Source organism: Cervus canadensis, chromosome 13 (assembly GCF_019320065.1).
Source record: "Cervus canadensis isolate Bull #8, Minnesota chromosome 13, ASM1932006v1, whole genome shotgun sequence".
Classification (NCBI taxonomy): Eukaryota; Metazoa; Chordata; class Mammalia; order Artiodactyla; family Cervidae; genus Cervus; species Cervus canadensis.
In genome coordinates, this window is record NC_057398.1 from 39,398,964 (window position 1) to 39,424,748 (window position 25,785).

A 25,785-nucleotide genomic window follows, 5' to 3' on the forward strand; every position below is an offset into this window, starting at 1 on the left:
TAGCCTTTGCTCTGCTTCATTTTGTACCAAGGCCAAACTTGTTCGTGTCCAACTCTTTGTGGCCCACCAAGCTTCTCTGTCCATGGGAATTCCCAGGGAAGAATACTGAGGTGGATTTCCATTTCTTCCTCCAGGGGATCTTTCTGACCCAGTGATCGAACCCACATGTCCAGCACTGGTGGGCAGATTTTGTACCACTATGCTACCAGGAAAGCCCCTATATATACAGTTCTGGCTCCAGTGGAGTCACTGCTTTGCCCTGGGTCCTAGCGCATGTGAAATCTTTTGTGTACCCTCCAGGAGTGGAGCTCCTGCACTCAAGCCCCACTGGCCTGCAAAGCCAATGCTCTGGGGGCTCCTCATCCTGATGCCAGGCCCTCAGGTTTGGGACACTGATATAGGGCTCAGATCTCACTCCTGGAGAGAACCTCTGTGATAAAATTACACAGTGAAAGGGCCCCTCCTACCATCATATTGAGACCTCGTCTTTGGATGTAAAGTATCTTTTTTGGTAGGTTCCAGTCTTTTTTGCCAATGGTCTTTAAGCAGTTATTTGCGATTTTGGTGTTTTTCTGAGAGGAGGTTAAGTTCAAGTCGTTCTACTCCTGCCACCTTGTCTGGAATTGAAAGACCACTTTTAGTTTTGATGCTTGCTGCCTTTTTTGGCAGTGTGTGCTTGCTGTTATTGCCTTGGTATTTGGTGTGCAAGCACACCAAAGGCCCATACACACTCCCAGTCAGCAGGGACTGTGATCAGGACCCCCTCCCAGGCCTCCCAGGGGCAGCAGTGTCCATGAGGTCCCAGGACAGCAGGGGGAGCAGCTGGCACTTGCTCCTGTGTCTCTCAGTAGCAGTGACAGCCTGCCTACTCCCAAGGAGAGCAACTGGTGCCTGCTCATGGGTCCCTAGTTATGGGAGTGGCCTGTGCTCATCTCTGGAGCCCATAATGGTGACAGCAGCTTGCACCTACCCCCAGAGCTCATGTTAGGTGGTGTCTTGTTGCCTGAGAGCCCAGGTACAGGAAACAAAGCTCCTATGGTGGTCCTGCCCTTCTTCTAACGTGCCCCCCCCACCCAACAATGGTGTCTTACCTCTCTGGCAGGCCCCCGCCTCTTCTGAGTGCACGCTTATTGCCACTCTCCAGCCTCTTCAGGCTATCTCTACACTGCCAATCCCTCTCTCCCTGGGTCTGACTCTGAAGCCTGAGCTTTGGCACCTAGCCTCCCCACACAAATAGATGAGCATGTCAGCCAGGGTACACGGGGCAGAGGTATGAACCATCTGTGCAGGTCCTTCCACTATAACCAGTTGTTGCACTCTTCCTCCAAGGCTCTGAAGCTCCCCCTCCAACTAGGTTGATCTCCCTGCAGGTGACGGGACTTCCGAGGGCTGGGGAACCTTTCTTCCTTCACATCTCCCTCCCTGGGGTGCAGGTCCTGTCCCGATTCCTTTCTCCCTCTTTTTTCTTTTGTCCTACCTTGTTACATGGAAGTTTTTTTGCCTTTTAGAAGTCTGAGGTCTTCTGTCAGCATTCAGTAGATGTTCAGTGTGAATCATGCCACTCATAGATGTACTTTTGCTGTATTTGTGGGAGGAGGTAAGGTCCACGTTCTACTCCTCCGCCGTCGTGATTCCTCTCCTGTAGCTGTTGACTTCTAAGGGTGTTCAGTTGAAATGGTAAAAGCGAAGTCCATCTTTCAGTCACTCCTGGAAGTCAAGGACAAAGACAGGAAGCATTGTCTTTGCCCTAGCAAAAAATAAGGTTTATTTGAAAATGTTATTTGGAGATTGTCAGTTTTTCCCCTCCCCTACAGCAAAGAGAACTTTCCTTTTAGTGAAAGAAAAGTGATTTGGGAATGGGATAAGAAAAATCAGGGTGTAAAGGGAGCTTAAGAAAGCCATCATTGTTGTATTGTTTGAAGGCATGTCTCATGCTTCTGTTGTATGATTTTGTTCTATAAAATGGAGAATTAAAACAATTCCAAATGGACATGTTGCTTATTATACTGTGATTTTAAATTTGTTTGACTAGGGTAACAAATATACATTTATATCTACTTTATATTCATGCTGACAAGTTTACATATTCAAATTAGGGGCACATCAAAAACTGGCAAGTAAGTGGCAAAATAAGCACAGTGACTGGCAATACAGTGCTGAAAACAGTTGCTGCTAGGGAGAAAGAAATCCTTGATTGGCAAAGGTCAGCGTGCAACATGGGAGTCGGCAGGGGGGGGGGGTGTAGTGGCAGAGAATAGAGAATTGCTACCTCTCTGTGCAAGGCTTACCTAATAAAATGATTTCATTCCTCAAATTTTATAACTCTATCTGAAATAAAATCCACTTAAAAGGACTTCTTTACTTTGTATTCTTGCTGTTAGAGATCCCTCGGTTTCTTCTTACTGTTTTAAAGCTTTTTTAATATCAGAAGAAATAAAATGAAGCTGATTACCAAGGAACATTGAAAGCCTATTTTACACACACACACACACACACATATAATTTGCTTCTCACCAGGCACAAATCTATTATTGGCAAGACTTTATGCTTTTATCCCTCATGTAAGTATAATCTCAGAGAGGAAAAACCCCAAATTATAAAATGTGCTATATTTATATATATAAAAAATTTAAAAATTATTAGTCTTAGAGATGGCACCTAGTAAGAGAAAGGCAATATGCGTAATCCACTGAATATTTAAAACTCTTTCAGTGTTTGAAATGGTGAAATTCTGACTGTATAGGGAACAAAATATTTATGTGAAAGTTCAATCAGTTTGTAGCGGGCTGAATGTAATCAAGTATTTAACAAGATGCTGACATATTTAATTTTAAAAGTGACAAAAATGAACCTATGTTCAGAGTATTAAGTCTGTAAGTTCTCCTTCAAAGAACAGAAGAGCCAGTAGTTAATAAAGACAAGTGTTCAGATTTATTTGGAAATTCACAGTTTCTAATGGCACTACAGCTCCGTAGTTACATCATTGGAAGTCATCTTTCCACAACCCTGGGCGCTGCACACAGGCGGTATAACTCCCCGCCCTACCTCTGCTCTCTCTGGACCGCTTTTCAGTGGGTTTCTATACAATCAGGCCCTCCTGCTCTGAATGGCTAATTGTACAGATTGGAAAAAAATGTAAATCGTCTAAAACATACTGTTAACCTAAAGCAGCAACTTAAACAAACAAAAGAGGCTTTAAATAAGTCACATTATGAACAATACCCCCATAAGGTATTAGACAAGTTTAAAACAGTTATTACTAAAAGTGCTCAATAACTTATAACTTAAATCTTACAACACAAAACAGTGAATTTTCTCCCTTTCAAAAAGAAACTTTCCACTTTTACTCCATTACTGTATAAACACATACTTAGAAATCATTTGATTCAAAGTCACTGCCAATTATTTTTAAAGAAAAGAGACAAAATGAATATAAACACATTGACAACACACATGTATATCTGCACATTTGTAGCCAATACAAAGCAAACACCAAGGAGTAATAATCCCTTTAGACTTGACCAATTAGACAAGGCTAGACAAACTCACTAGCTGGTTCTGCGCATATGTACATAGGCAGTGATTATGAGGCCTGGACTCACTGGACAAACTTCCAAATTTTCCATTTGTAAGAGAATAACAACGACCTCAAAGTCAAGAGGATTAGTGCTTATTGTGAATGTTTAAAATGTAACACAGCTAAAGGAAACCCTTAAAGTGGCTAAATGTGTTTAACACGTGAGTTTATTTAAAAAAAAATTATTTGCAAATTACCAATCATTTGAAGAAACAAATCATGTAGTTTTTTTTCCTCTCACTGAATTAGTAACCAAAGAAAATTAGTGTGAATAAGTTAACTGAAAGTAACATTAAAAGTATCACCACTTACCTAAAAAAATAGACCAAAAAATTCCATCAAGTGTCTGTTTTCAGGTGAGTTTGCTGAACAAGTCTACCTGGCCAAGTCTTTAGGATCTTTACACTGTCTTTACTGAACGCCAGGCGCAGATCACTTTAAAGCCTTGTAGTGTTTGCAGCTTCAAAAAACTAACAAAGTTATAAAAGAAATCAAATGACAGAAAAAGTTCTCCCTCCTCTTCCAGTGGCATTATAAATAGACAAAAGGCACATAAATATGGGAAGGTGCAAGAAATAGGAACAAAGCTAAAGGAAGAGGTTTAGGCTTTCATTCCTATCCCACCCAAGGAACTGGGCTTCCAAATTACTTTTGTCCCAGTAATTAATTAATTAATCTGTGAAAAAACATCTTTATAAAATGTCTACCATTGTCCTTGTAGGAAGTGATCAGTCTTGTAAAACTGCAGCTCATTAACCAAGATTGACATAATCCCACCTACTTTTTAAAAAGGCAGAAACCATAATTTCTGAATACTTTTCCCATTAATATTTTCTCCCTCCCCATACCCTTCAAATACCACAGACTGTTCTTCAAAGAACAACAAAGAAAAGTCTCCAATATGAAAAGTTCGATTAATTTTAGATATGTCCCGAGACTGCTGTAACACCAAATGTTCCCACGGTGATCTCTTTGTTTCCTTTGATTATGTCATGCAGGCTCGGCAGTGATCCTGACTTAGTCTGTATCAAAGTTTTTATCAATTTTCCTTGGTCTTGGACTTTAGATCGCCTTCGTTTCAAAGCCCTCTTCTCAGTTTTTGTCTTTTGGGACTGTCCATTGCACAGACTTGTGCAAGCTGAAATGCCACAAAAATAAGACTCTTCTGACTGTGATGAAGTTTCTGAGCTTCCTTCAGATGGAGGACCCTTATAAGAAGAGTGATAAACTTCTCCCATATTAGAAAAATCTCTCTGGTTTGTAAAAGGCTTTCTTCCTTTTATGTCTCCATTGGCTACAGGGTGCAATGGATCAGCTGGCTTTATGGTCTCAATTTTTTCAGTTTTGTACTTGCAGCGTTTCTTCTTTAACACAAGTAAAAGAAAGGGTAGGAATTAGACCTCTGATAGTTACCTAATCAAACATTTAGAGAGCTGAGCTACTGGAGTAAAGTGCCACCTCCTGGTGGAAAGTGAAAGTATTATAAAGAGCCAAACACACTGTTATGTTCTATACAGGTACTACCATAATTACCTTTCCACTCTGTAATACTACTCAACCAAATTCTTCATTTATCTGTCACCTCTGAATATACACTAGGTATCTGAATGCTTATTATGTGCCATATATTCTTCCAGTTGCTTTCATGTGTATCTTACTAACCCTGAAAGGTGAGCATTTTGTCCTTGGCTACCAAATGAGAAAACCAAGGTTCATAAGTTTGATTCCCTGTCCAAGTTACACGGTAGTAAGTGGCCAGGTTAGGATTGAATCCTAGGCTATTTGGTTTTAATGGTCAAGCTCTTTAGCCTAGAGACAAATGTTTGCTTAGTCGTTAAGTCGTGTCTGACTCTTTTGTGACCTCATGGACTCCTCACTCCATGAGAATTTCCAGGCAAGAACACTATAGTGGGTGGCCATTTCCTTCTCTGGGGGATCTTCCAGACCCAGGGATAGAACCTGTGTCTCCTGCATTGGCAGGCAGATTCTTTACCACTGAGCTACCTGGACCTCTAATAAGTACAACTTACTTTCAGAGACAAAATGGGAAAAGCCCACACTTTGTAACCAAAATAGCCTAAGTATATTTTGATTTTTGCCACCTCTTTAATGGGTCATTTAAAGAAGATATAAATTCTGAGTTTCAGTTTTCTCACTTAAAAAACGGGGAAAGTATCATTTTCAGGTTGATATGAGGATTACAGGAATAGGTACACACACTGCCTGACATGCACTGATAATAAAGAATGACTATCAACAAGGGGTCAGCAAGTTTTTTCTGTAAAAGCCAGACAGTAAGTATTTTAGGCTTTTCAAGTCACATACTCTCTCTCCTACATATTCACTTTTATTTTATAACCCTTTAAACATGGTTCCAGGATCATAATAAATAACAGGCCATATATGGCCTATGGGCCACAGTTTGCAACCCTGTAAACAAATCATTATCGTAATTGAAAATAAACAGTAAGTTTAAGGGCCAGTAAAGGTTATAGTAAAACTTTCACCTATTTCTTCATCTACATCCACATAACACACCAATACACTCGAAAGGAAACAAAGCATTACCTTTTTTTCTGGAGAGAACTTGAGGGGTTCTACAATGTACAAATCACTTGGATCTACTGTAAGAAAAAACAAAAAGGCAGATATAAAATGTAAAGTAGATTATGCTATGATTAAATACTATAACTATTATCCATTTATGATTATTTTTATAACAGAACCAGTGAATTCATATTTGTAACAGGTTAAACAAGTATTTATGCATTTGAAATTAGCCTAAAACAACAAGGTAGAAGAGGGCACCATTCTTATCCTGGGCTTGACTGGTCATCATTGAATAACTTAAGTTTTTAACTAACAGCTGGCTATCAGCCAACACAGTAAGGATCCTTCTTTGGACCAGCTCTACCCTCTTCTTTAGTCGCTAAATCGTGTTTAAATCTTTTGCAACCCTATGGACTATAGGTCACCAGGTTTCTCTGTCCATGGGATTTCCCAGGCAAGAATACTAGAGTGGATCTTCTATCTTGGGGATAGAACCAGTTTTTCCTGCATTTGTGGGTGGATTCTTTACCACTGAGCCACCTGGGAAGCCTCTACCCTCTGAACTTGATAACAAAAACAACATTACCAGGTAAGCTAATACCAAACTTACAGATCATATGAATATTTTTCTAAAAGACTATAAAGTCTACACTGTGTTGCAATTACGGGTTAACTGTGTGCAACAAGCACACAGTATGAAAGTCAGTTCAAGGAACATACACACAAAAGGAAGTTTAAGAAGTTTTTTCTAATTGTTTATTATTATCATTTACTGTGATCAAAACTATGATTTATTGTGACCAATACCAGAACACTCTGGTACGATAAGAAAATCAGAAATACTAGATTTCTAAGGTTTCATTACTTTAAGCACATTCAGGACAGCTTTACTGACAAGATAAATGTACATATAAAAGAGGGGCTATAAGATTTTAGTCCTATTCAACCCACTAAAAGTAAACGATTTATTGTCTGATGCAGGCGTAAGTCTGTAAGTAACAAATTCATAATAAACTTCACGTGCCAGAAATTTACTAATAACATGACTCAGTGAATTATAATTTTTCACATTATGTCTTAGAAACTTGTTGAGAAAGTCATCAAATATATAAAAATATCCAATGATTCCTTTAAACAGTCATTTCTACTAGATTACTAATCTCACTCAAATTGCTTTTTAAAAAAAAAATATGATGTCTACTTCTAGGAATGACTGCTAATGGTTTTCAGATCGAATTTTCCACTAAAAGCAATTAAATACAAATGCTTTCTGTATTTTTTGTTTTTTGTAAGACAGTAACAGCACTTCCCACTCCAGTCCTCTTGCCTGGAAAATCCCATGGATGGAGGAGCCTGGTAGGCTGCAGTTCATGGGGTTGCTAAGAGTTCGGACAGAACTGAGCAACTTCACTTTCACTTTTCACTTTCATGCACTGGAGAAGGAAACAGCAACCCACTCCAGTGTTCTTGCCTGGAGAATCCCAGGGACGGGGAAGCCTGGTGAGCTGCCATCTATGGGGTGGCACAGAGTCGGACACGACTGAAGCGACTTAGCAGCAGCAGCAACAGCACTTACTCAGGCTGTCAAGACTAAGGAAGTAAGTAATCCCAGGCCACAACTGAAGGAAAAGCAGGAATCCAGACCCGTCAAGGGAAACACAAGTCATTTTCGCCCAGAGACTTTGCCACCACTGTCTAGCAATATGGAATCATAATGCATATTACTAGCCAAGGACACATCAACAACCGAAGTACAGTTTCTACTGAATGCATGTTGTTTTCATGCCATCTTAAGTTGAAAAATTAAGTCAAATCATCATAAATTAGAGACAACCTATACATTATACTCCTCTTTCAACAGAAAATTACAAGGCGTTTTAAAAAGGGTAAACATAGTTTGAAAAGACTAAACAAGCATCAGAACCAGAGTTAGATTTGACAGAAATGTTGACATTATTAGATCAGGAATTTTTTTAAAAAATACATTAAGGATGTAAATTGAAAAAAAGCAGACAACATGCAAAAACAGATGGATAATATAAGCAGAAAAATTCTAAAAAGGAGTTTAAAAAATGCTAGATAGAGATCAAACACAGGAACAAAAAGGAAGAATGCCTGTGGGTTCATTAATAGACTGAGTAAAGAATCACTAAACTTGAAAATGTGACGATAGAAATCTCCAAATCTAAAATACAAAAAGAAAAATGACTTAAAAAAAAAAATGAACAGACTATCCAAAAACCAGGGGATGACTATAAAAGGTGTAAAAGTAATGAGAATACAGGAGGATAAGGACGGGAGAAAGGAATAGATGCAATATTTTAAGAAATAATGACAGAATCTCCTCAAATTGACATCAGACAGTAACCACAGCTCCAGGAAACTTAGAACAACAAGCAGGATAAATGCCCAAAATACTACAACCAGGCATATCATATACAAATTTCAAAAAATCAAAGATATAAGCTAAAATTGAGGACCTAAAATTGCCAACAGACCTGCTTTAGAAGTAATGTTAAAAAGCAGTTCTTTAGAAAGGAGGAAAATAAGATAGGTCAGAAACCCAGCTCCACATAAAGAAAGGAAGAGCATCAGAGAAGGAATAAAGGAAGGGAAGATAAAAGCTTTTACTTTTCTTATTCTTAATCCATAACAATTTGTTCAAAACAATAACAGCAACAAAGTACTTGAGTATGCTTATGTAAATAGACAAGATTAGGTAAAAGTAAAAAGAATGACAACACTGATAGAAGGGATGGAAGGGAGGAATTAGAAATATTTTGTTATTATAAAATATCTGTACTACCTCTAGAGTTAATATAGTGTTATTTGAAAATGGACTTGTATTAGCTGTAAATGTATACTGTAAACTCTGAGATCCTAAAAAAAAAGTCATAAAATTTTTTAACCTATGCTATGAAAGGAAAAAAATGAAACCATATAATATGCTCAGTTAAAACCACAAAAGACAGAAAAAATGTGGAAGATAGTAACAGGAATAAAGAATGAGAGCAACAAATAGAAAACAGTAACAAATATAGCAAATATAGTCGGATAAATATCAAATCACTTTAAACTGGTGTATTTAGATACACCAATTTATAAGGCTGTAAAAGTGGATCAAACAACAAGATTGAACCATATGTTGCTCATAAGAAGTCCACTTTAAATATAAAGACAGATATAGATTAAAGGAACAGGGATGAAAAAAGATATACCATGCTAACACAAATCAAAAGAAAGCAGGAATGGCATATTAATTTCAGAGAGAGTAACCTTCAGAGCAAGGAAATTTATTCAGGATAAAGAGGGACATTTCATAATGATAAAGGGGTCCATTATCCAAAAAGCATAACAATCTTTAATGTGTATGCATCTCACAGAATGACAAATATATGAGGCAAAAACTGGTAGAACTACAAGAAGAAACAGATGAAAACCTACTATTATAGCTGGAGACTTTAATACTCCTCTATCCAAAGATCCAGCAAGAAGAGAATCAAAGAATATGGCAAATGTCAATAGCACCAAAATCCACTGTGTTTCTACATACCAGCAATACACACACACGCGCACAAAATGCCATTTTCTACAGCATCAAAAAATATTCTAGAAACAAAGCTTTCAAAAGTTTGACTTTTTAGAGTACAAAGAGATGCTATGTTTTTCCCAAATTGATATGTAGAGTCAATGTAATCAACCAAAAGCCTAATAATTTTTCAATGAAACACTTAATAAATGATTCTAAATTTACATGGAAACAAAGACCCAATAATGGCTGAGCAACAACTGTATTTCATACAAATTTTACAATGGATTCCCTACCTAAAACCATATACAAAAAATCAATTCCAGTTATCTTAGAAATCTAAAAATAAAAACCAACACTAGAACTATAAGAGACTATCATCCATAAACAGTAAAAAAAAAAAAAAAAAACAAAGAAAAAAATTTGTTTAAACAAGACAGAAAAAGCACTAACTACACCAGGAAAAAAAATTTCATAAGTTTTATTACATTAAAATTAAGAGCTTCTTTTTCTTATTTAAAAAGACTCCATGTAAAAGAAAACAAATAAATAGCCTTAAGAGTGAAATAAGATTATCTGCAACATTACCGAACTAACAATTAGTATACAAATTTTAAAACTAACTATAAGCCAACAGGAAAGATATAAAAAAAAAAAATAAAAGAACAGGCAAAAATTTCAATGTCTAAGAAAGTCAAATGATTAAAAGGCCTAAGTAAGCATGCTCAACTTCACTAGTAATCAGGTAAATGCAAATTACAACTGAAATGAGGTTAACAAACACTTTAAAACTTGACAATTCTGACTGTGCACTGGCAAAAGTGTAGAAAACGGAAATTCTCAAGGCACTGTGAAAGGATAAACTGACATGACCACTGTGGAAAACTCTGCTCTTACCTTATAACTTATAGATGAGCATATTCTACAACCCAGCAATTTTACATCTAGGTAATATTCCTAGAGGGGGCTTCCCAGGTAGATCAGCGGCAAAGAATACACCTGCCAAGCAGGCAGCTTCAACTCCTGGGGCAGAAAGATTCCATCCCCTACTCCCTCCACCCCAGATGGAAATGGTAACCCACTCCAGTATTCTTGTCTGGGAAGTCCCATGGACAGAGGAGACTGGTAGGCTTGCAAAAATCCATGGGCTTGCAAAAGTGTAGGAAACGACTTAGCAATACAACAACAAAAACATTTCTAGAGAAACTTATGCAACTCTGTGCCTATATACAAACAAAGGGAATGTTTACACCAGCATTATCTGTAATAGCCCCAAACTGTAAATAACACAGCAGAACAGATAACTACATTGTAATTTAGTCAGTTACTGAAATACTATACAATATTGAAAATGAAGTACAATTATGTATATGAACCTTACAAATAGAATGCTGAAGGAAAGAAGGCAAAAAGAGTATATATAGTATAATTTCATTTATCAAAAGCTCAAAACCAGGCAAAAATCCAATTATATTGCTGAGAAACACAAACACTGATGGTAAAACTTATGAAAATGAAGATGACAACTAATTCAAAAGTCAAGATAGTTACGTCTACAAAAAGCAATATCAAAAGTGCTGGTCTTGCTCTATTTCTTGATCTGGGTGTTAGTTACACAGGTGTTCACTTTATAATTACTCTGCATGTTGTACATTTCAGTTTTATGCACTTATTGGTATTTCACATATTTCACAACAAAAATGTATTACAAAAATCAAAATAGTTTAGGTCTACTTGGATGCTCAACAAAAGTCAGAGATGCAAATCTAAGTATAAGCTATAAAATACTGATGAAAGAAATTAAAGAAGGTACAAACAAACTGAACACTATCTCATGTTCATGACTGGAAGACTTCATATTGTCCAAGATGTCCATATACTACCAAAACGATCTATAGATTAAGCTGCATTCTTTTTTTTAATGAAATGCATCTTAAAATTCCTATCAAATCCCAAATACCTTAAATAGGCAAAGCAATTGTGAAAAAGAAAAATAGTTATAGGACTCACATTGCCTGATTTCAAACACAATAATCAAAACAGTACTGGTATAAAGACAGACATATACAACAACAGGGGGAAAAAAAACAGTCCAGAAATAAACCCTCACGCAAATGGTCAAATAACCTTCAACAAGGGTGCCAAGACCATTCAATGGGGAATGAACAGTCTCTTCAATGAACAGTGCTGGAAAGCTGGATATCCCCATGCAAAGAATGAAGCTGAACCCTTATCCTACATCATATACAAGAAATAACTCAAAATAGATGTGGTCCTCTTTGTTTTTGCTTTTGTTGCTTGTACTTTAAATGTCACATCCAAGGCCAGTGTTACAAAGTTTCTTTATCCAAAAAGTTATAAAAACTTTTATAACACTGGCCTTGGCAATGATTTCTTGGATCTGACAGTTAAAGTAGAAGCAACAAAAGCAAAAACAGACAAAGAGGACTACATCAAACTTAAAAAGTTTTTGTCCATCATAGGACAAAATCATCAGAGTGAAAATGCAACCTACAAAATGGGAGAATGTTATCTATGAATCATATACTTGATGCAGGATTAATATCCAAAATATACAGAACTCCTATAATTAAGCAAAAAATAACTTGGTTTAAAAATGAGCAAAGGACTTGAATAGACATTTCTTCAAAGATGATTTACCAATGGCCAACAAGCAAATGAAAAGATGATCAACATCACTAATCATCAGAGAAACACAAATCAAAAGGAAAATGAGGTATCACCACACACCCATCAGGATGGCTACTATCAAAACAGAAAACAAGTATTGGTGAGGATGTGGAGAAATCTGGAACCACTATGCACTGTTGGTGGAACTGTAAAATGGTGCAAGCACTATGGAAAACACTGTAAAGGTTCTTCAAAAAACAGAACTACCATATGATTCAGCAATCACGCTTGAGTACACAGTTGACCCTCTAACAACATGGGTTTGAAGTCTACTTATATATGGATATGTGAGTCTATTTATATGTGGATTTTTTTTCAACAGTAAATACTACAGTACTACATAATATGTGGTTGGCTGACTCCATGGATGCAGAACCTCAAATATGAAGGAACCACAGATATGGAGGGCTAACTATAAATTATGCATGTATTTTCAACTGTTCAGATTTGGTGGCCCTAACTCCAGCACTGTTCAAGGGTCAACTACATATCCAGAACTGAAAGCAAGGACTTAAAGACATATTTGCACACTCATGTTAACAGCAGTGTTATTTCACAATAGCCAAGAGGCAGAAGCAACCCAAATGCCCATCAACAGATGAATAAACAAAGTATAGTATCTATCTGTACAACAATAAATCCTGTCACATGTTAAAACATGGATGAAACTTGAGGACATTATGCTAAGTGAAATAAGCCAGTCAGAGAAAGATGAATAGTATATGATTTCACTTATATAAGGTATCTGAAGTATTCAAATTCACAAGAACAGAAAACACACTGACGGTGACCAGGGGCTGGGAGGAAGGGGAAAAAAGGTAGTTGTTTAATAAATACAGTGTTCCAGATTTACAAAATGAAAAACTTCTGGAGACCTGTTTTATATCATTGTGAACATACTAAACATTACTAAAGTATATACATAATAATTACATTTCTAAGAGAAATTTAAATTTCAAGATGGTAAATTTTATATTGTATGTCTTTTTACTACAATAAGAAAACAAAATAAGAAATGGACCCTTCTCATAGAGTTTGGAATTAAAAATAAGGCAAGTACAAGATGGCTAAAATCAAAGTAGCCAATAGTAAATGTCATAAGAAGAGATTTAATTCAAATTAGGAGAAGAAATAAATGAATTTATGAATAGCAGAATCAGAATTAGTTTTCTATTATACTCAACTTCTTAAATTATAAAGATGAACCTAGATGATACAGTTGTTTAAAATACAAGTAATACTACTATCAGGTACAAAAGACTATACTACCTGGCCTTGAAGAGTTACATGAAGAAAAGTCAGGCTTTCAACTAATTTAGAATGGGACGAGAAATGCTGAGGAGGAAAAACACCTCAAAATATTGATATTTCATAATCACACGAATACAGCTAAAAGATCAACAATACTAAATGTTAAATCTTAATATGGATGTGGAACAAATGGAACTCTAAAAAACAGCTGAATGTTCACACAACATTCTTGGCAAACTGTATGGTAGTTATTTACTAAAGTGGAGTACACACAATCTTACGATCCAGCAATTCCATTTCTGCTATATACCCAACAGATGTGTGTATGCAAGAAAATAATCCAATGGAAACGAATAATGTGTAGTATGTTTGCATAAGGCAACACTAACTACAACTATACTCAATGACATGGTGAATCTTACACTATCAAAATATGCAGTGACTCTACTGAGGAAATGGGTAGTGATTAAGGAGCACAAGGAAGTTTCTGGGGTGCTAGATAATGCTGTACTTCTTAACCTGGGTGTTGGTCATATAGTTATGTGTGGTTTGTGAAAATCCACCAAATTTTATAAATGATTAAGTATAAAATCCTGTACAAATTACACTTCATTAAAAAAATTCAGTTATAAAAAGACATATCAGCCACAAGAAAAAAAAAAAAAAGAGCAGGAAGTAGGAAGAAATTTACTAGTTTTAAGGAAACACACATGTAATGGATTAAGTCCATAAAGTTTCATGGTAACAGTAAACCAGAGCAGCACAGGAATGATTGCCTTAATATTTAACCAACTGAAACACACTGCTCAGTTACTAAATCCTAAAGATAAAGATCCAATGATTATTAAGAAAAGCATTAGCTGAAATATACAATTAATTTGGTTATTTTAATATTTCTATGAAGATATGTCTCAGTAAGCACAAATTGCAGTACTAATTATTAAAAAGTACTGATACATGAAAGCCACTCAGTACACATTCATTCATTTATTAAGTATTCATCAGGTGTTAGACTATGGAATACTATTATAGACCTTGGACTGTAAAAGAGAAAAAGATTTATTTTTCATAAAGTGCCCCACAGTCCTAGAGACAAAAGGGGTCCTACCTGTATAGGAAGAGGAGGCAGATAAGCACAGGATACTATGGGAGCACACTCAGGTTTTCCATATCTGTTGAACTTTCTCAAACACCCCTTTCTAAAAAGAAATACTTCTAAACAGGAGCATGTGCAAACAGGCTATCAATGGCTAATTAATGGCTAATTAAACTAAGCACCCCCGCCCCACCCTCTGGGCTTTTAGGAACAAAGATAAGAGTGTGGAAACGGTAGTGGCTTTGACACAGCACAAATAAAGGCCACTCCCACCCACTGTTAGGTTGCAGACGGTCTCCAACACAACATTGACATTATACTTGTTCTAGAAGGAAGCTAGATTCACTTTTCTATATATATGTTACATATGCACAAAAATCTACCTTCTTTCCCAGTTAACTGTAGAGACTTGGATCTGATGAGTGGAAATGAAGTTCTCCTTTTCAAACTCATATCATCATAGGAAGAGAAACACCTAACATTAAGAAAAATCAACATTGGGAACAATGAGTAAAATACATATAATTTACTCTGTATTTGGGATTAGGTGAATGCTAGAAAACTACATGCCATATAGGACTTATCTCTAAGGTTAACACTCCAGTTATAGATAACACATGTAAAAAAAAATTCAACAATTATTCTCTAAAAGGCGCTGTATTAAAATACCTATTCTCCTCCTCCCCCTTTGAATTCCACGTTGAAGTATCTTTCATAACCATTACATGGGTTTTTTATGTACTTAGTGTTTTCTCTATCAGAGTCTACAGAACCTTCTAGGCACAGGACCCTCTTACTTATTCCAATGATATTTTTAACATTTTGGTTTCAAGATAATCACATGGCGAAAGAAATTATCTCAGTATCTTTTACTTGCTCAAGTTTCTCAAATAAGAGGAAAATTGTTAAATAATGCTGACTTACCTTTTAGGGCTTGGATACTGATTACTTTTAGGAAGTTTTGAAATATAATCTCCATCAAATTGAGATGTGTTTCGACAACGCTGCATACAAAGCATCAGTCCCAAGACAACACAGAGAACCAAAGATATGACAAGATAGCTTTGTCGATCTGAAACCTGAGATGAGAAGAGAGCTTAATAACAATTTGAAAATCATATTAGGAAAAAACACTGAAATCTAAAGTTCAAAGGACAAACCATTTTAAACTTTTTTTTCAAAGTTCTTCAAAACCATATATGCAGGGCAAGTCCTTTGAAAATATACTACAAAGGCAACGTTTTCCTTTTTCTTCTTTCCCCCTCTAATTCTTTAAAAATTTTCAAACCCATGGAAAAGTTTTAAAAATAGTACAATGAACATATGTATGCCTTTCACCTATGTTCTCCAATCTTACATTCTGCCACATACATTTCATTTTTTATCATTTGTACTATCCTTTTGAGTGAGAAAAAAAAAATGCTCCTGTCTTTCTCATACAAAACTAAACCACCCATTACCTAGTGATTTAAGCCTAAAGATCACCCTTAATTCCTTATGACCTACATCCAAATTCCCCACAAGCTTGTCCTTCTACCTCTTAAATATATCCTGAGTTTAGCAACTCCACACTATTCCCCACTTCTAAAATCCTAAACCAAGCCAGCATCACCTCATTCAGGCTATTTCAATCGCTTCCTTAATTGGTCTCCTCCCTAGTTGCTGTCTAGATGGTCTCTAAGAAGCAATTTTCCACAGAGCAGCAAGTAGGGAGCTCTCAAAGTGTTGTCGATGAAATGATCCATGTTACTTCTTTACTTAATACTTTTTTTTGCAATGATGAGAATAAAATTCAAACCCTAAACTGCCTGCAAAGGGCTACATGACCAGGTCTCTGCCGATTTCCTGAACTCATTTCTTACCCTCACCTCTCACATTCACTCTGCTCCAGCTACACCAGTTTTCTTCTTCCTTTTTTTTTTTTTTTTTTGAATTAAGACCTTTGTTGCAAAATTAATTATCAAGCAAAACATTAGAAACTATGCACTTGGCTTCAGGGGCTAAGTGCATAAACCCACAGGAATGCCAGGCCACACTGCAAACTACAGAATCCGGGGATGAGGTAGCTCTCCATGAATGAACGTGGAATGGTATCTGTTATATATTGCACACCAGCCTTCTTTCCCAAACATATTACACTGTTTTTAATCACAGGTCCTTTGTCCTACTTGTGCTACTAACAGGCTTGTTCTGACCCCAAGCTCTGTGTGCATGCTAACTTCTCTTGAGCACTCAGTTCTAATGCCACTTCCTCAGGTAAGCCTTCCAACATCACCTGAGCTAAGGCAGCAACACTTAAATCACCAGCAGTTCACACATATACGTTTCATTCTCTGACAGGTGCTACTGACTGCTGTATGCCTAAACCAAGGATTGGATAGTTCATGCCTGACACACACTTGTGTTGCAATAAATGCTTCTTAAATCAATGAAAAGTTTGTTTCATTAAGCAGCTTAATGGGGCTTCCCAGGTGGCTCAGTGGTAAATAAAAGAATCCACCTGCTGATGCAGGAAACGCAAGAGACACAGGTTTGATCCCTGGGTTGGGAAGATCCCCTGGAGAAGGATATGGCAACTCACTCCAGTATTCTAGTCTAGAAAATCCCATGGACAGAGGAGCCTGGTGGGCTCTAGTCCATGGAGTCCCAGAGCTGGACACAACTGAGCAGCAGCAAGCAACTTAATAATAAGCCTTTCTGAATTGAAAATGAAGTATATACTGCACCTACCAATGGTTTTCAAAAGACCTAATAGAATTGCTTTATAACTGTATTGTAGGTAAGACCTAAGCTATGAAAGCCATGTTTGCCAAAGCATTATGATAATTAATGTATTTCCATAACTTTAAACTACCACATTCTGGTGTTCTGAAAAAGTTCTCTATAAATGACAATCTTCTTGGATTAAAGTTCTTAGATATGAAGCCAACCTTTATGACACTGTTTCCTACAGTACCGTCAATAACAATTACCTCATGTTTTAATTCTGCTACTGTTGTTGATAAATTTGAAACAAGCTGTGTCATATTGGTCAGCTGTGCTTGCAGCAATTGGATGGCTTCAGTTTGCCGGTGATCCTATAATAAAGGAAGAAATAAATATTTTCCTTTGTGTTTCATGTACACATTAGCTACATTATAAATTCAAATAAAATAATCTAGAAAAACTGTTAAATTCCTCAAGGTAGAGTGACATATTAATAGGTAGCTCTTAATGAATGAATATTATAAATCTGGACCAGAAATTTTAAAAAAAATCTAAAACCCTTAAGAATCTAATTAAGACTATTCAACCTTCCTCCCCTATCTGAGCAAACAAAAACACCTTTTGCCATTCACCGCTACCATGTAGAATATTGCCTAGCAAATTCTCATAAACTACTTCTCAAGTTAATGTGGGCTCCATATGTGTAAGCCAGTATATAACCAGCTATCTGCAAAATCGTCATTTTGTCAAGTGTGATTTTTCTAAACCAAAGCAGTCAATACAAAGACATATTGAAAAATTTTTGAAGAATGTTTCTGGATACAAAGCAGGCTCATACCAAGAAGGTTTTAAAAGTTCTATTTCACAGCATGATAGGGTGAAACTTAGGAAGTCACAGTCAAAAAACGACAATGGATCATCTAATCAAAGCTAGGTTATCACCAGTGAAAAGAAATTCATCAAGAACACCCATCTATCAGAATTTTAGAAACTTATAATCAACAAACATGTCTTTATTTAAAATATTACTTACATGCATATTTTAGAAGCTTATGCAATATGCTCATGGTCATGAACCTACATTAAGCAGACTGTACTGAAAATGTGTACTTACTAGTAAATTTTGGAAGAAGGAAAAGGCAGCAAGAAGTCAAGGAAATCTAACACTTTAATTTAGGATCTTTTATGAAATATCTACATAGTCATTTATGATTCTAAAGTTAAATGTTTCAACTTTAGATTTAAATAAGTTTTAAGTCTCCGCTGTGTGGCGGGGGGGGGGGGGGGGGGGGGGTGGAGAGTAGGTGGCTGTATAAAACTGTAACAAAAAGTTTCACTTACTTCCCTCACTGTGATCTACTGTAGTACTTTCTATTCTATTTCATCTTTTTAAAATGCTGAATGTGAGTCATTAAACTGTTTCTTTTGACTCACATTTGACAAACACTGATAAACTGTACACAGTTTTAAAGGACAAATTATTAAATTTATGATATTGGTTAACACTTCTAATCAAGATTTACTTCCAATAGTGCTAATGGTACACAGGATTATTTAAAAAGTGCTTAAATAATCTTTCATAAAACACAGACTTACATACAAAGCAAACAGAAAATATAGAGGGAAATATTAAAATTAATAAAGAACTAAATAAATACTGCGTTCATGGGACAGAGGACTTAAGACTATTAAAATGTCAACTCTCCAAATTGATCTATAAATTCAACACAATCCCAATCAATATCCAAACAGGTTTTTGTTTGTTTTTGGTAGCAACTGACAAATTGATTTTAAAATCTGTGTTAGTCAAATCCAGATTAGCCAAAACAATTTTGGAAAGGAAGTGCAAAGTTGGAGGATTCACGCTATCTGGTTTCAAGAGTTCCTATATAGTTAGCCATCACAACAGTGTAGTATAAACAAAAAGATAGATAAGTAAGATGAACAAAACAGAAGAGAAACCCAGAAACACAGCCACATGTATATGGTGAATGGACTTAAAATAAGTGCAAAGAAAATTCAGTGGAGAAAAATAGTGTTTTCAACAAATGATGCTGGAAGAAAGGAATATTCATGTTTCTCAATCCCCTAGCCCTCACAAAAAAGCACTTTGATCCATACTTTATAACACTGTAACACATAGAATTTAAAATAGATCATAAACCAAATGTAAAATTAAAACTATAGAAATTTTAAAAGAAAACAGAGGCAAACAATCTTTGTGACTTTGGGTTAGGCAAAGTTTCTGTAGAGCAAAGAGAAAACAGGTAAACAGGGCTTTAACAAATTCTGCTCTTTAAAAGCTATCTTTTTTAACAGAATAAGAAAACAAGTAATGGATTGGGACAAAATATTTGCAAAGCCTGTGTCTGATAAAGAACTTATACTTAGAATATGCAAATAACTTTCAAACCTCAACTGGAAAAAAAAAAAAAAAGGCAGGTTGGAAGAACTTTACTTGGAACCACAATTATGTGTCACAAATTCAGAGTAAGATATAACTCTGCAACTTGAGAATTTTTTACCTCATGTCATCATCCTTTAGTCCCAAATAGCCTTTAGAAAAGTATAAAATTTCTTCATCATGGTAACAAACCATAAAAAAAAATTATTCATGAACATCACATTTAATGGTGAAATACAAAAATCAATCCCTTGAAATCAATCCCTTAAATCAACAAGACAGGGAAATGGCTACTATCACCAGTCCTACTGCATCACTGTATAGCTCTAAGTAATAGGTAAGATTAAACAAGAAGAAAAAAGTCCAAGGATTAAAATGAAATAGAGCTATTCTTACTTACAAACAAAAATTGTCTATATAGAAACCCAAAAATGATTTTAGAGTTTAACAAAATTTCAAAAAAGTCCCCTACACTTCTACCCACATATATATACATACAAATCTAGAAATGTAACACGAATAATGCTCAAGAAAATTTTCTCTTGGGTATATACTGATTCTAAGAGCTAGAAAGTATTGTATTACAGAGTAATCATCAACTATCAGGGAAAAAGTGAACAACATTACTGATCCTTCTTACCAGAGAGAGCCTATAAAATTCAATGGAACTTTATGTAAAAAGTAAGACATAAAGATGACCAACCTGCTCCTCTGCTATTCTTGAAGTATTTTGAAGTTTCACTATTGTTTTATTGAAAGCCTTTTGCATTTCTTCCATTTGTTTTCGGTACCTGTGGAGTAAGAATTGATTTAAACTGGTTTTAATTTCTTATTTACTAATTTATTACTGGAAATACACTTCTGATTTCAATATATGAGATGAAGCCATATTTCTGAAAATGACTCTTACTGAGGTCTGTGCAATAAAGGAAAATTTATAAAGGTAAAATAAAGAGGTCCCTTGAGGTATCTGCTACCTCAACAGCAGCAATTCTAAGCTCCTTGTTGCTACAGAAGATTTACTAGTCAAATACACAGTCAATTTATAACAAAAGATCTATGAATATACAATAGGGAAAGGACAGTCACTTCAATAAATGGTGCTAGGAAAACCAAACACCCACAAGCAACAGAAACTGGACCCCTATCTTACACCATACACAAAAAACCCAAAATGTATAAAAGACTTAATGTAAAAACTGAAACAACAGAACTCCTAGAAGAAAACAGAGGCAGTAAAAGTTCCTTCAATTCAGTCACGGAAATTTTTTTTGGATTTAACACCAAAAACAAAGGCAATAAAAGCAAAAACAGGTTGAACTATACCAAACTGAAAAGCTACACAGCAAAAGAAATCATCAACAAAATGAAAAGGCTACCTACCAAACGGGAGAAAACATACGCAAGCCATTAATTAATCTTATAAGGGGTTAATATCCAATATATTGAGTACATATAGAATTCATACAACTCAACAGCAAAAAACAAACCATTTAAAAATTGTCAGAGAATCTGAATATTTTCCCAAAGAAAACAAATACATGGAAGAAGATGAAAAGATACTCAACATCACAAGGGACATGCAAATCAAAATCACAATGAGTTATCACCCCCTCCCCATCTATTAAAATAGCTATTATCAAAAAGACAAAAAAATAACATGTTGGAGAGAATGTAGAGAAACAAGCACCCTTGTACAGTCAGCAGGAATGTAAATTGGTGTAGCCACTACAGGAAACAGTATGATAGTATCTCAAAAAATTAAAAACAGAACTACCATATGACTTAGCCATTCCACTTTTGAGCATTTATCTGAAGGAAACAAAAAACACTATCTTGCAAAGATATCTGCATCCCCAAATTCACTGCAGCATTATGTACAATAGCCATGACGTGGAAGTTAACTAATCAACAAAAGAATGGATAAAGAAATGTGGTATGTGTATACCATGGAATATTATGCAACCATAATAAAGAAGGAAGTTTTGCCATTTGTGACAACATGTGTGGACCTTGAGGGCATTATGCTACGTGAAACAAGTCAGAGAAGGACAAATATCATATGATCTCACTTACATGTGGAATTAAAAACAAAAATCTTAAACTCATAAATACAGAGAACAGACTAGTGACTGTCAATTGCAGGGGGTAGAGGTAGGCAAAAGGTAGAACTTAAAATTAGGAAGTAATAAGAATATATGGAAAGGCAAAAAGATAGGACAATGAAAGATGAACTCCCCAGGTAGGTAGGTGCCCAATATGCTATTGGAGATTAATGGAGAAATAACTCCAGAAAGAATGAAGGGAAGGAGCCAAAGCAAAAACAACAACCAGTAGTGGATGGGACTGGTGACAGAAGCAAGGTCCAATGCTGTAAAGAGCAATATTGCATAGGAACCTGGAATGTTAGGTCCATGAATCAAGGTAAATTGGAAATGGTCAAACAGGAGATGGCAAGAGTGAAGGTCGACATTCTAGGAATCAGCGAACTAAAATGGACTGGAATGGGTGAATTTAACTCAGATGACCACTATATCTACTACTGTAGGCAGGAATCCCTTAGAAGAAATGGAGTAGCCATCATAGTCAACATAAGAGTCAAAAATGCAGTACTGGATGCAATCTCAAAAACAACAGAGTGATCTCTGTTCATTTCCAAGCAAACCAGTCAATATCACAGTAACCCTCGAAGACTATGCCCCGACCAGTAATGCTGAAGAAGCTGAAGTTGAATGGTTCTATGAAGACCTACAAAACCTTCTAGAACTAACATCTAAAAAAGATGTCCTTTTCATTACAGGGGACTGGAATACAAAAGTACAAAGTCAAGAAACACCTGGAGTAACAGGCAAATTTGGCCTTGGAGTACAGAATGAAGCAGGGCGAAGGCTAATAGTTTTGCAAGAGACCGCACTGGTCATAGCAAACACCCTCTTCCACAACACAAGAGAAGACTCTACACATGGACATCACCAGATGGTCAATACTGAAATCAGCTTGATTACATTCTTTGCAGCCAAAGATGGAGAAACTCTATACAGTCAGCAAAAACAAGACCAGGAGCTGACTATGGCTCAGAGCATGAACTCCTTATTGCCAAATTCAGACTTAAGTTGAAGAAAGTGGGGAAAACCACTAAACCATTAAGGTATGACCTAAATCAAATCCCTTACCATTATACAGTGGAAGTCAGAAATAGATTTAAGGGACTAGATCTGACAGACAGAGTGCCTGATGAACTATGGACAGAAATTCATGACATTGCACAAGAGACAGGGAACAAGACTACCCCCAAGAAAAAGAAATGCACAAAAGCAAAATGGCTGTCTGAGGAGGCCTTACAAATAGCTGTGAAAAGAGAAGTGGAAAGCAAAGGAGAAAAGGAAAGATATACCCATTTGAATGCAGAGTTCCAAAGAATAGCAAGGACAGACAAGAAAGCCTTCCTCAGTGATCAGTGCAAAGAAATAGAGGAAAATAATAGAATTCAAAAGACTAGAGATCTCTTCAAGAAAATTAGAGGGGAGGAGCCAAGATGGCAGAGGAGTAGGACAGGGAGACCACTTTCTCTCCTACAAATTCATCGAAAGAATAACTGAACGCAGAGCAACCTTCACAAAACAACTTCTGATCGCTAGCTGAGGTCATCAGGCACCCAGAAAAGCAGCCCATTGTCTTCCAAAGGAGGTAGGACAAAATATAAAAGATAAAAAGTGAGACAAAAGAGCTAAGGATGGAGATCCGTCCGGGGAAGGGAGTCTTAGGCGGCATTGCTTGGGGTAGGGTCCGGGCCTGAGTGCCCTGAGGACAATAGGAGCGAGCTTCTGTGATTTGCCAACTTGAACTGTGGGAGACCAAAAGAGAGAGAGAAAATTAACCGGCCGGAACACACTGCCGGCCGTTCGCAGAACAAAGGGACCGAGAAAGTCCAGAGAAGAGCTCGCAGGCTGCGGACCGGCCCAGTCCTGCCGGAGGCAGGAGGCAGGGGGGAGGGAAAGGTCGCGGCTAGACAGAGGGCGCAGGCACCCGACCGGCGCGGGCGGGGACTGGGGCTGGGGACGCGGAAGGCAGAAGGCGCACGCACCCGACTGGCGCCAGTGGAAACTGAGACTGGGTCCGCGGAAGGGAGTCGGCGCGCCACACCTGGGGAGAGTGCGCCCATCAAGCCCCTCGCTGCCTGGACAGCTCTGACGGGGAAGGCACAGAGAGCAGGCGCAGCTTTTCCTTCCGCGCTTTTGTGTAACACCCGAGGGCTGGAACCTAGCGCAGCGCGGGGCGCGCTCCATATAGAACAGCCGGGAGCCTGAGCAGCGCAGACGGAGAAAGCAGCGTCAGCCCCTCCCGGCAGCGCCAGCCCGCCCCCGCAGGGCCAGCCCCTCCCCGCAGCGTCAGCCCCGCCCCGCAGCGCCAGCCCATCCCCGCAGCGTCAGCCCCTCCCAGCAGCGCAACGGAACTAGCTACATGAATAAGAGTCCACCTCCGCCCGCCTGTGTCAGGGCGGAAATGAGGCTCTGAAGAGACCGGCAAACAGAAGCCAAATAAACAAAGGGAACCGCTTCAGAAGGGACTGGTGCAACAGATTAAAACCCCTGTAGAAAACACAGACTACACCGGAAGGGGCCTGTAGATATCGAGAAGTTTAAGCTGGAACGAGGAGCTATCTGAAACTGAGCCGAACCCACACTGACCGCAGCAGCTCCAGAGAAACTCCTAGATATATTTTTACTTTTTTTTTTCTAAGTAAGGAAAAAAAAAAAAATTTTTTTTTTCTTTTTATTTTTTTCTTTTTTATTTTTTCTCTTTTATTTTCCTTTAAAATTCCCTATTACTCCCTCATTACTCCTTAACTTTCATTTTCATAGATTTTTATGATTTTTTTAATTAGGGAAAAAAAATTTTTTTTTTCTTTCTTTTTTCTTTCCTTTTTCTATTCTATTTTCTATTTTTCTTTTTCTCTTATTTCTTTTAAAGTCCTCTAGTACTCCTCTACTACTCCTTAATTTTCATTTTCAATACACTATAACCTTACCAAAAAAAAAAGAAGAGAAGCCCTATTTTTAAACCGAAGATTATTCTCTCCCAATCTTGACTCTCTGTTTTCTACCTCAGAACACCTCTATTTCCTCCTTTCCCCTTCTCTTCCCAATCCAATTCTGTGAATCTTTGTAGGTGTCTGGGCTACGGAGAACACTCTGGGAACAGACAGCTGCGTAGATCTGTCTCTCTCCTCTTGAGTCCCCCTTTTTCTCCTCCTGCTCATCTCTATCTCCCTCCTCCCTCTCCTCTTCTTCATGTAACTCTGTGAACCTCTCTGGGTATGCCTAACAGGGGAGAATCTTTTCGCCATTAACCTAGAAGTTTTCTTATCAGTGCTGTATAGTTGGAGAAGTCCTGAGACTACAGGAAGAATAAAACTGAAATCCAGAGGCAGGAGACTTAAGCCCAAAACCTAGGAACACCAGAAAACTCCTGACTACATGGAACTTTAAGTAATAAGTGACCGTCCAAAAGCCTCCATACCTACACCAAAACCAACCACCACCCAAGAGCCAATAAGTTTTAGAGCAAGACATACCATGCAAATTCTCCAGCAACGCAGGAACATAGGCCTGAACGTCAACATACAGGCTGCCCAAGGTCACACCTAACGCATAGACCCATCTCAAAACTCATTACTGGGCACTCCATTGCTCTCCAAAGAGAAGAAATCAAGTTCCACACACCAGAACACTGACGCAAGCTTCCCTAACCAGGAAACCTTGACAAGCCAATCGTCTAACCCCACCCACTGGGTAAATCCTCCACAATAAAAAGGAACCACAGACCTCCAGAATACAGAAAGCCCACTCCAGACACAGCAATCTAAACAAGATGAAAAGGCAAAGAAATACCCAACAGGTAAAGGAACATGAAAAATGCCCACCAAGTCAAACAAAAGAGGAGGAGATAGGGAATCTACCTGAAAAAGAATTTAGAATAAT

The 25,785-nt window shown here is 37.3% G+C and overlaps 2 protein-coding genes across 9 annotated transcripts in view; both read right to left on the reverse strand.

Annotated features, from left to right (window-relative positions):
• The window catches only part of FASLG (Fas ligand), a 63,139-nt gene extending 60,626 nt beyond the window's left edge, over window positions 1–2,513 (reverse strand). For both annotated transcript variants that reach the window (XM_043485989.1, XM_043485991.1), the window contains exon 1: window positions 1,478–2,513. The gene's annotated coding sequence lies outside the window, so the exon portion shown is untranslated. The remainder of the gene's footprint in view (window positions 1–1,477) is intronic.
• A 395-nt stretch (window positions 2,514–2,908) lies between these two features.
• Window positions 2,909–25,785, reverse strand: part of SUCO (SUN domain containing ossification factor) — a 96,295-nt gene continuing 73,418 nt past the window's right edge. For 5 of the 7 annotated variants that reach the window (XM_043484562.1, XM_043484565.1, XM_043484560.1 and 2 more), the window contains 6 exons: window positions 20,508–20,595; window positions 17,667–17,771; window positions 15,619–15,773; window positions 15,078–15,169; window positions 6,146–6,201; window positions 2,909–4,941 (listed from right to left, as the gene is read on the reverse strand). In XM_043484562.1, the coding sequence (XP_043340497.1) occupies window positions 4,498–4,941; window positions 6,146–6,201; window positions 15,078–15,169; window positions 15,619–15,773; window positions 17,667–17,771; window positions 20,508–20,595 (940 nt within the window). In that variant the 3' untranslated portion in view covers window positions 2,909–4,497. Of the gene's footprint in view, window positions 4,942–6,145; window positions 6,202–14,706; window positions 14,798–15,077; window positions 15,170–15,618; window positions 15,774–17,666; window positions 17,772–20,507; window positions 20,596–25,785 lie in introns of all 7 variants that reach the window. The other 2 variants (XR_006272496.1, XM_043484559.1) reach the window with 2 other exon arrangements.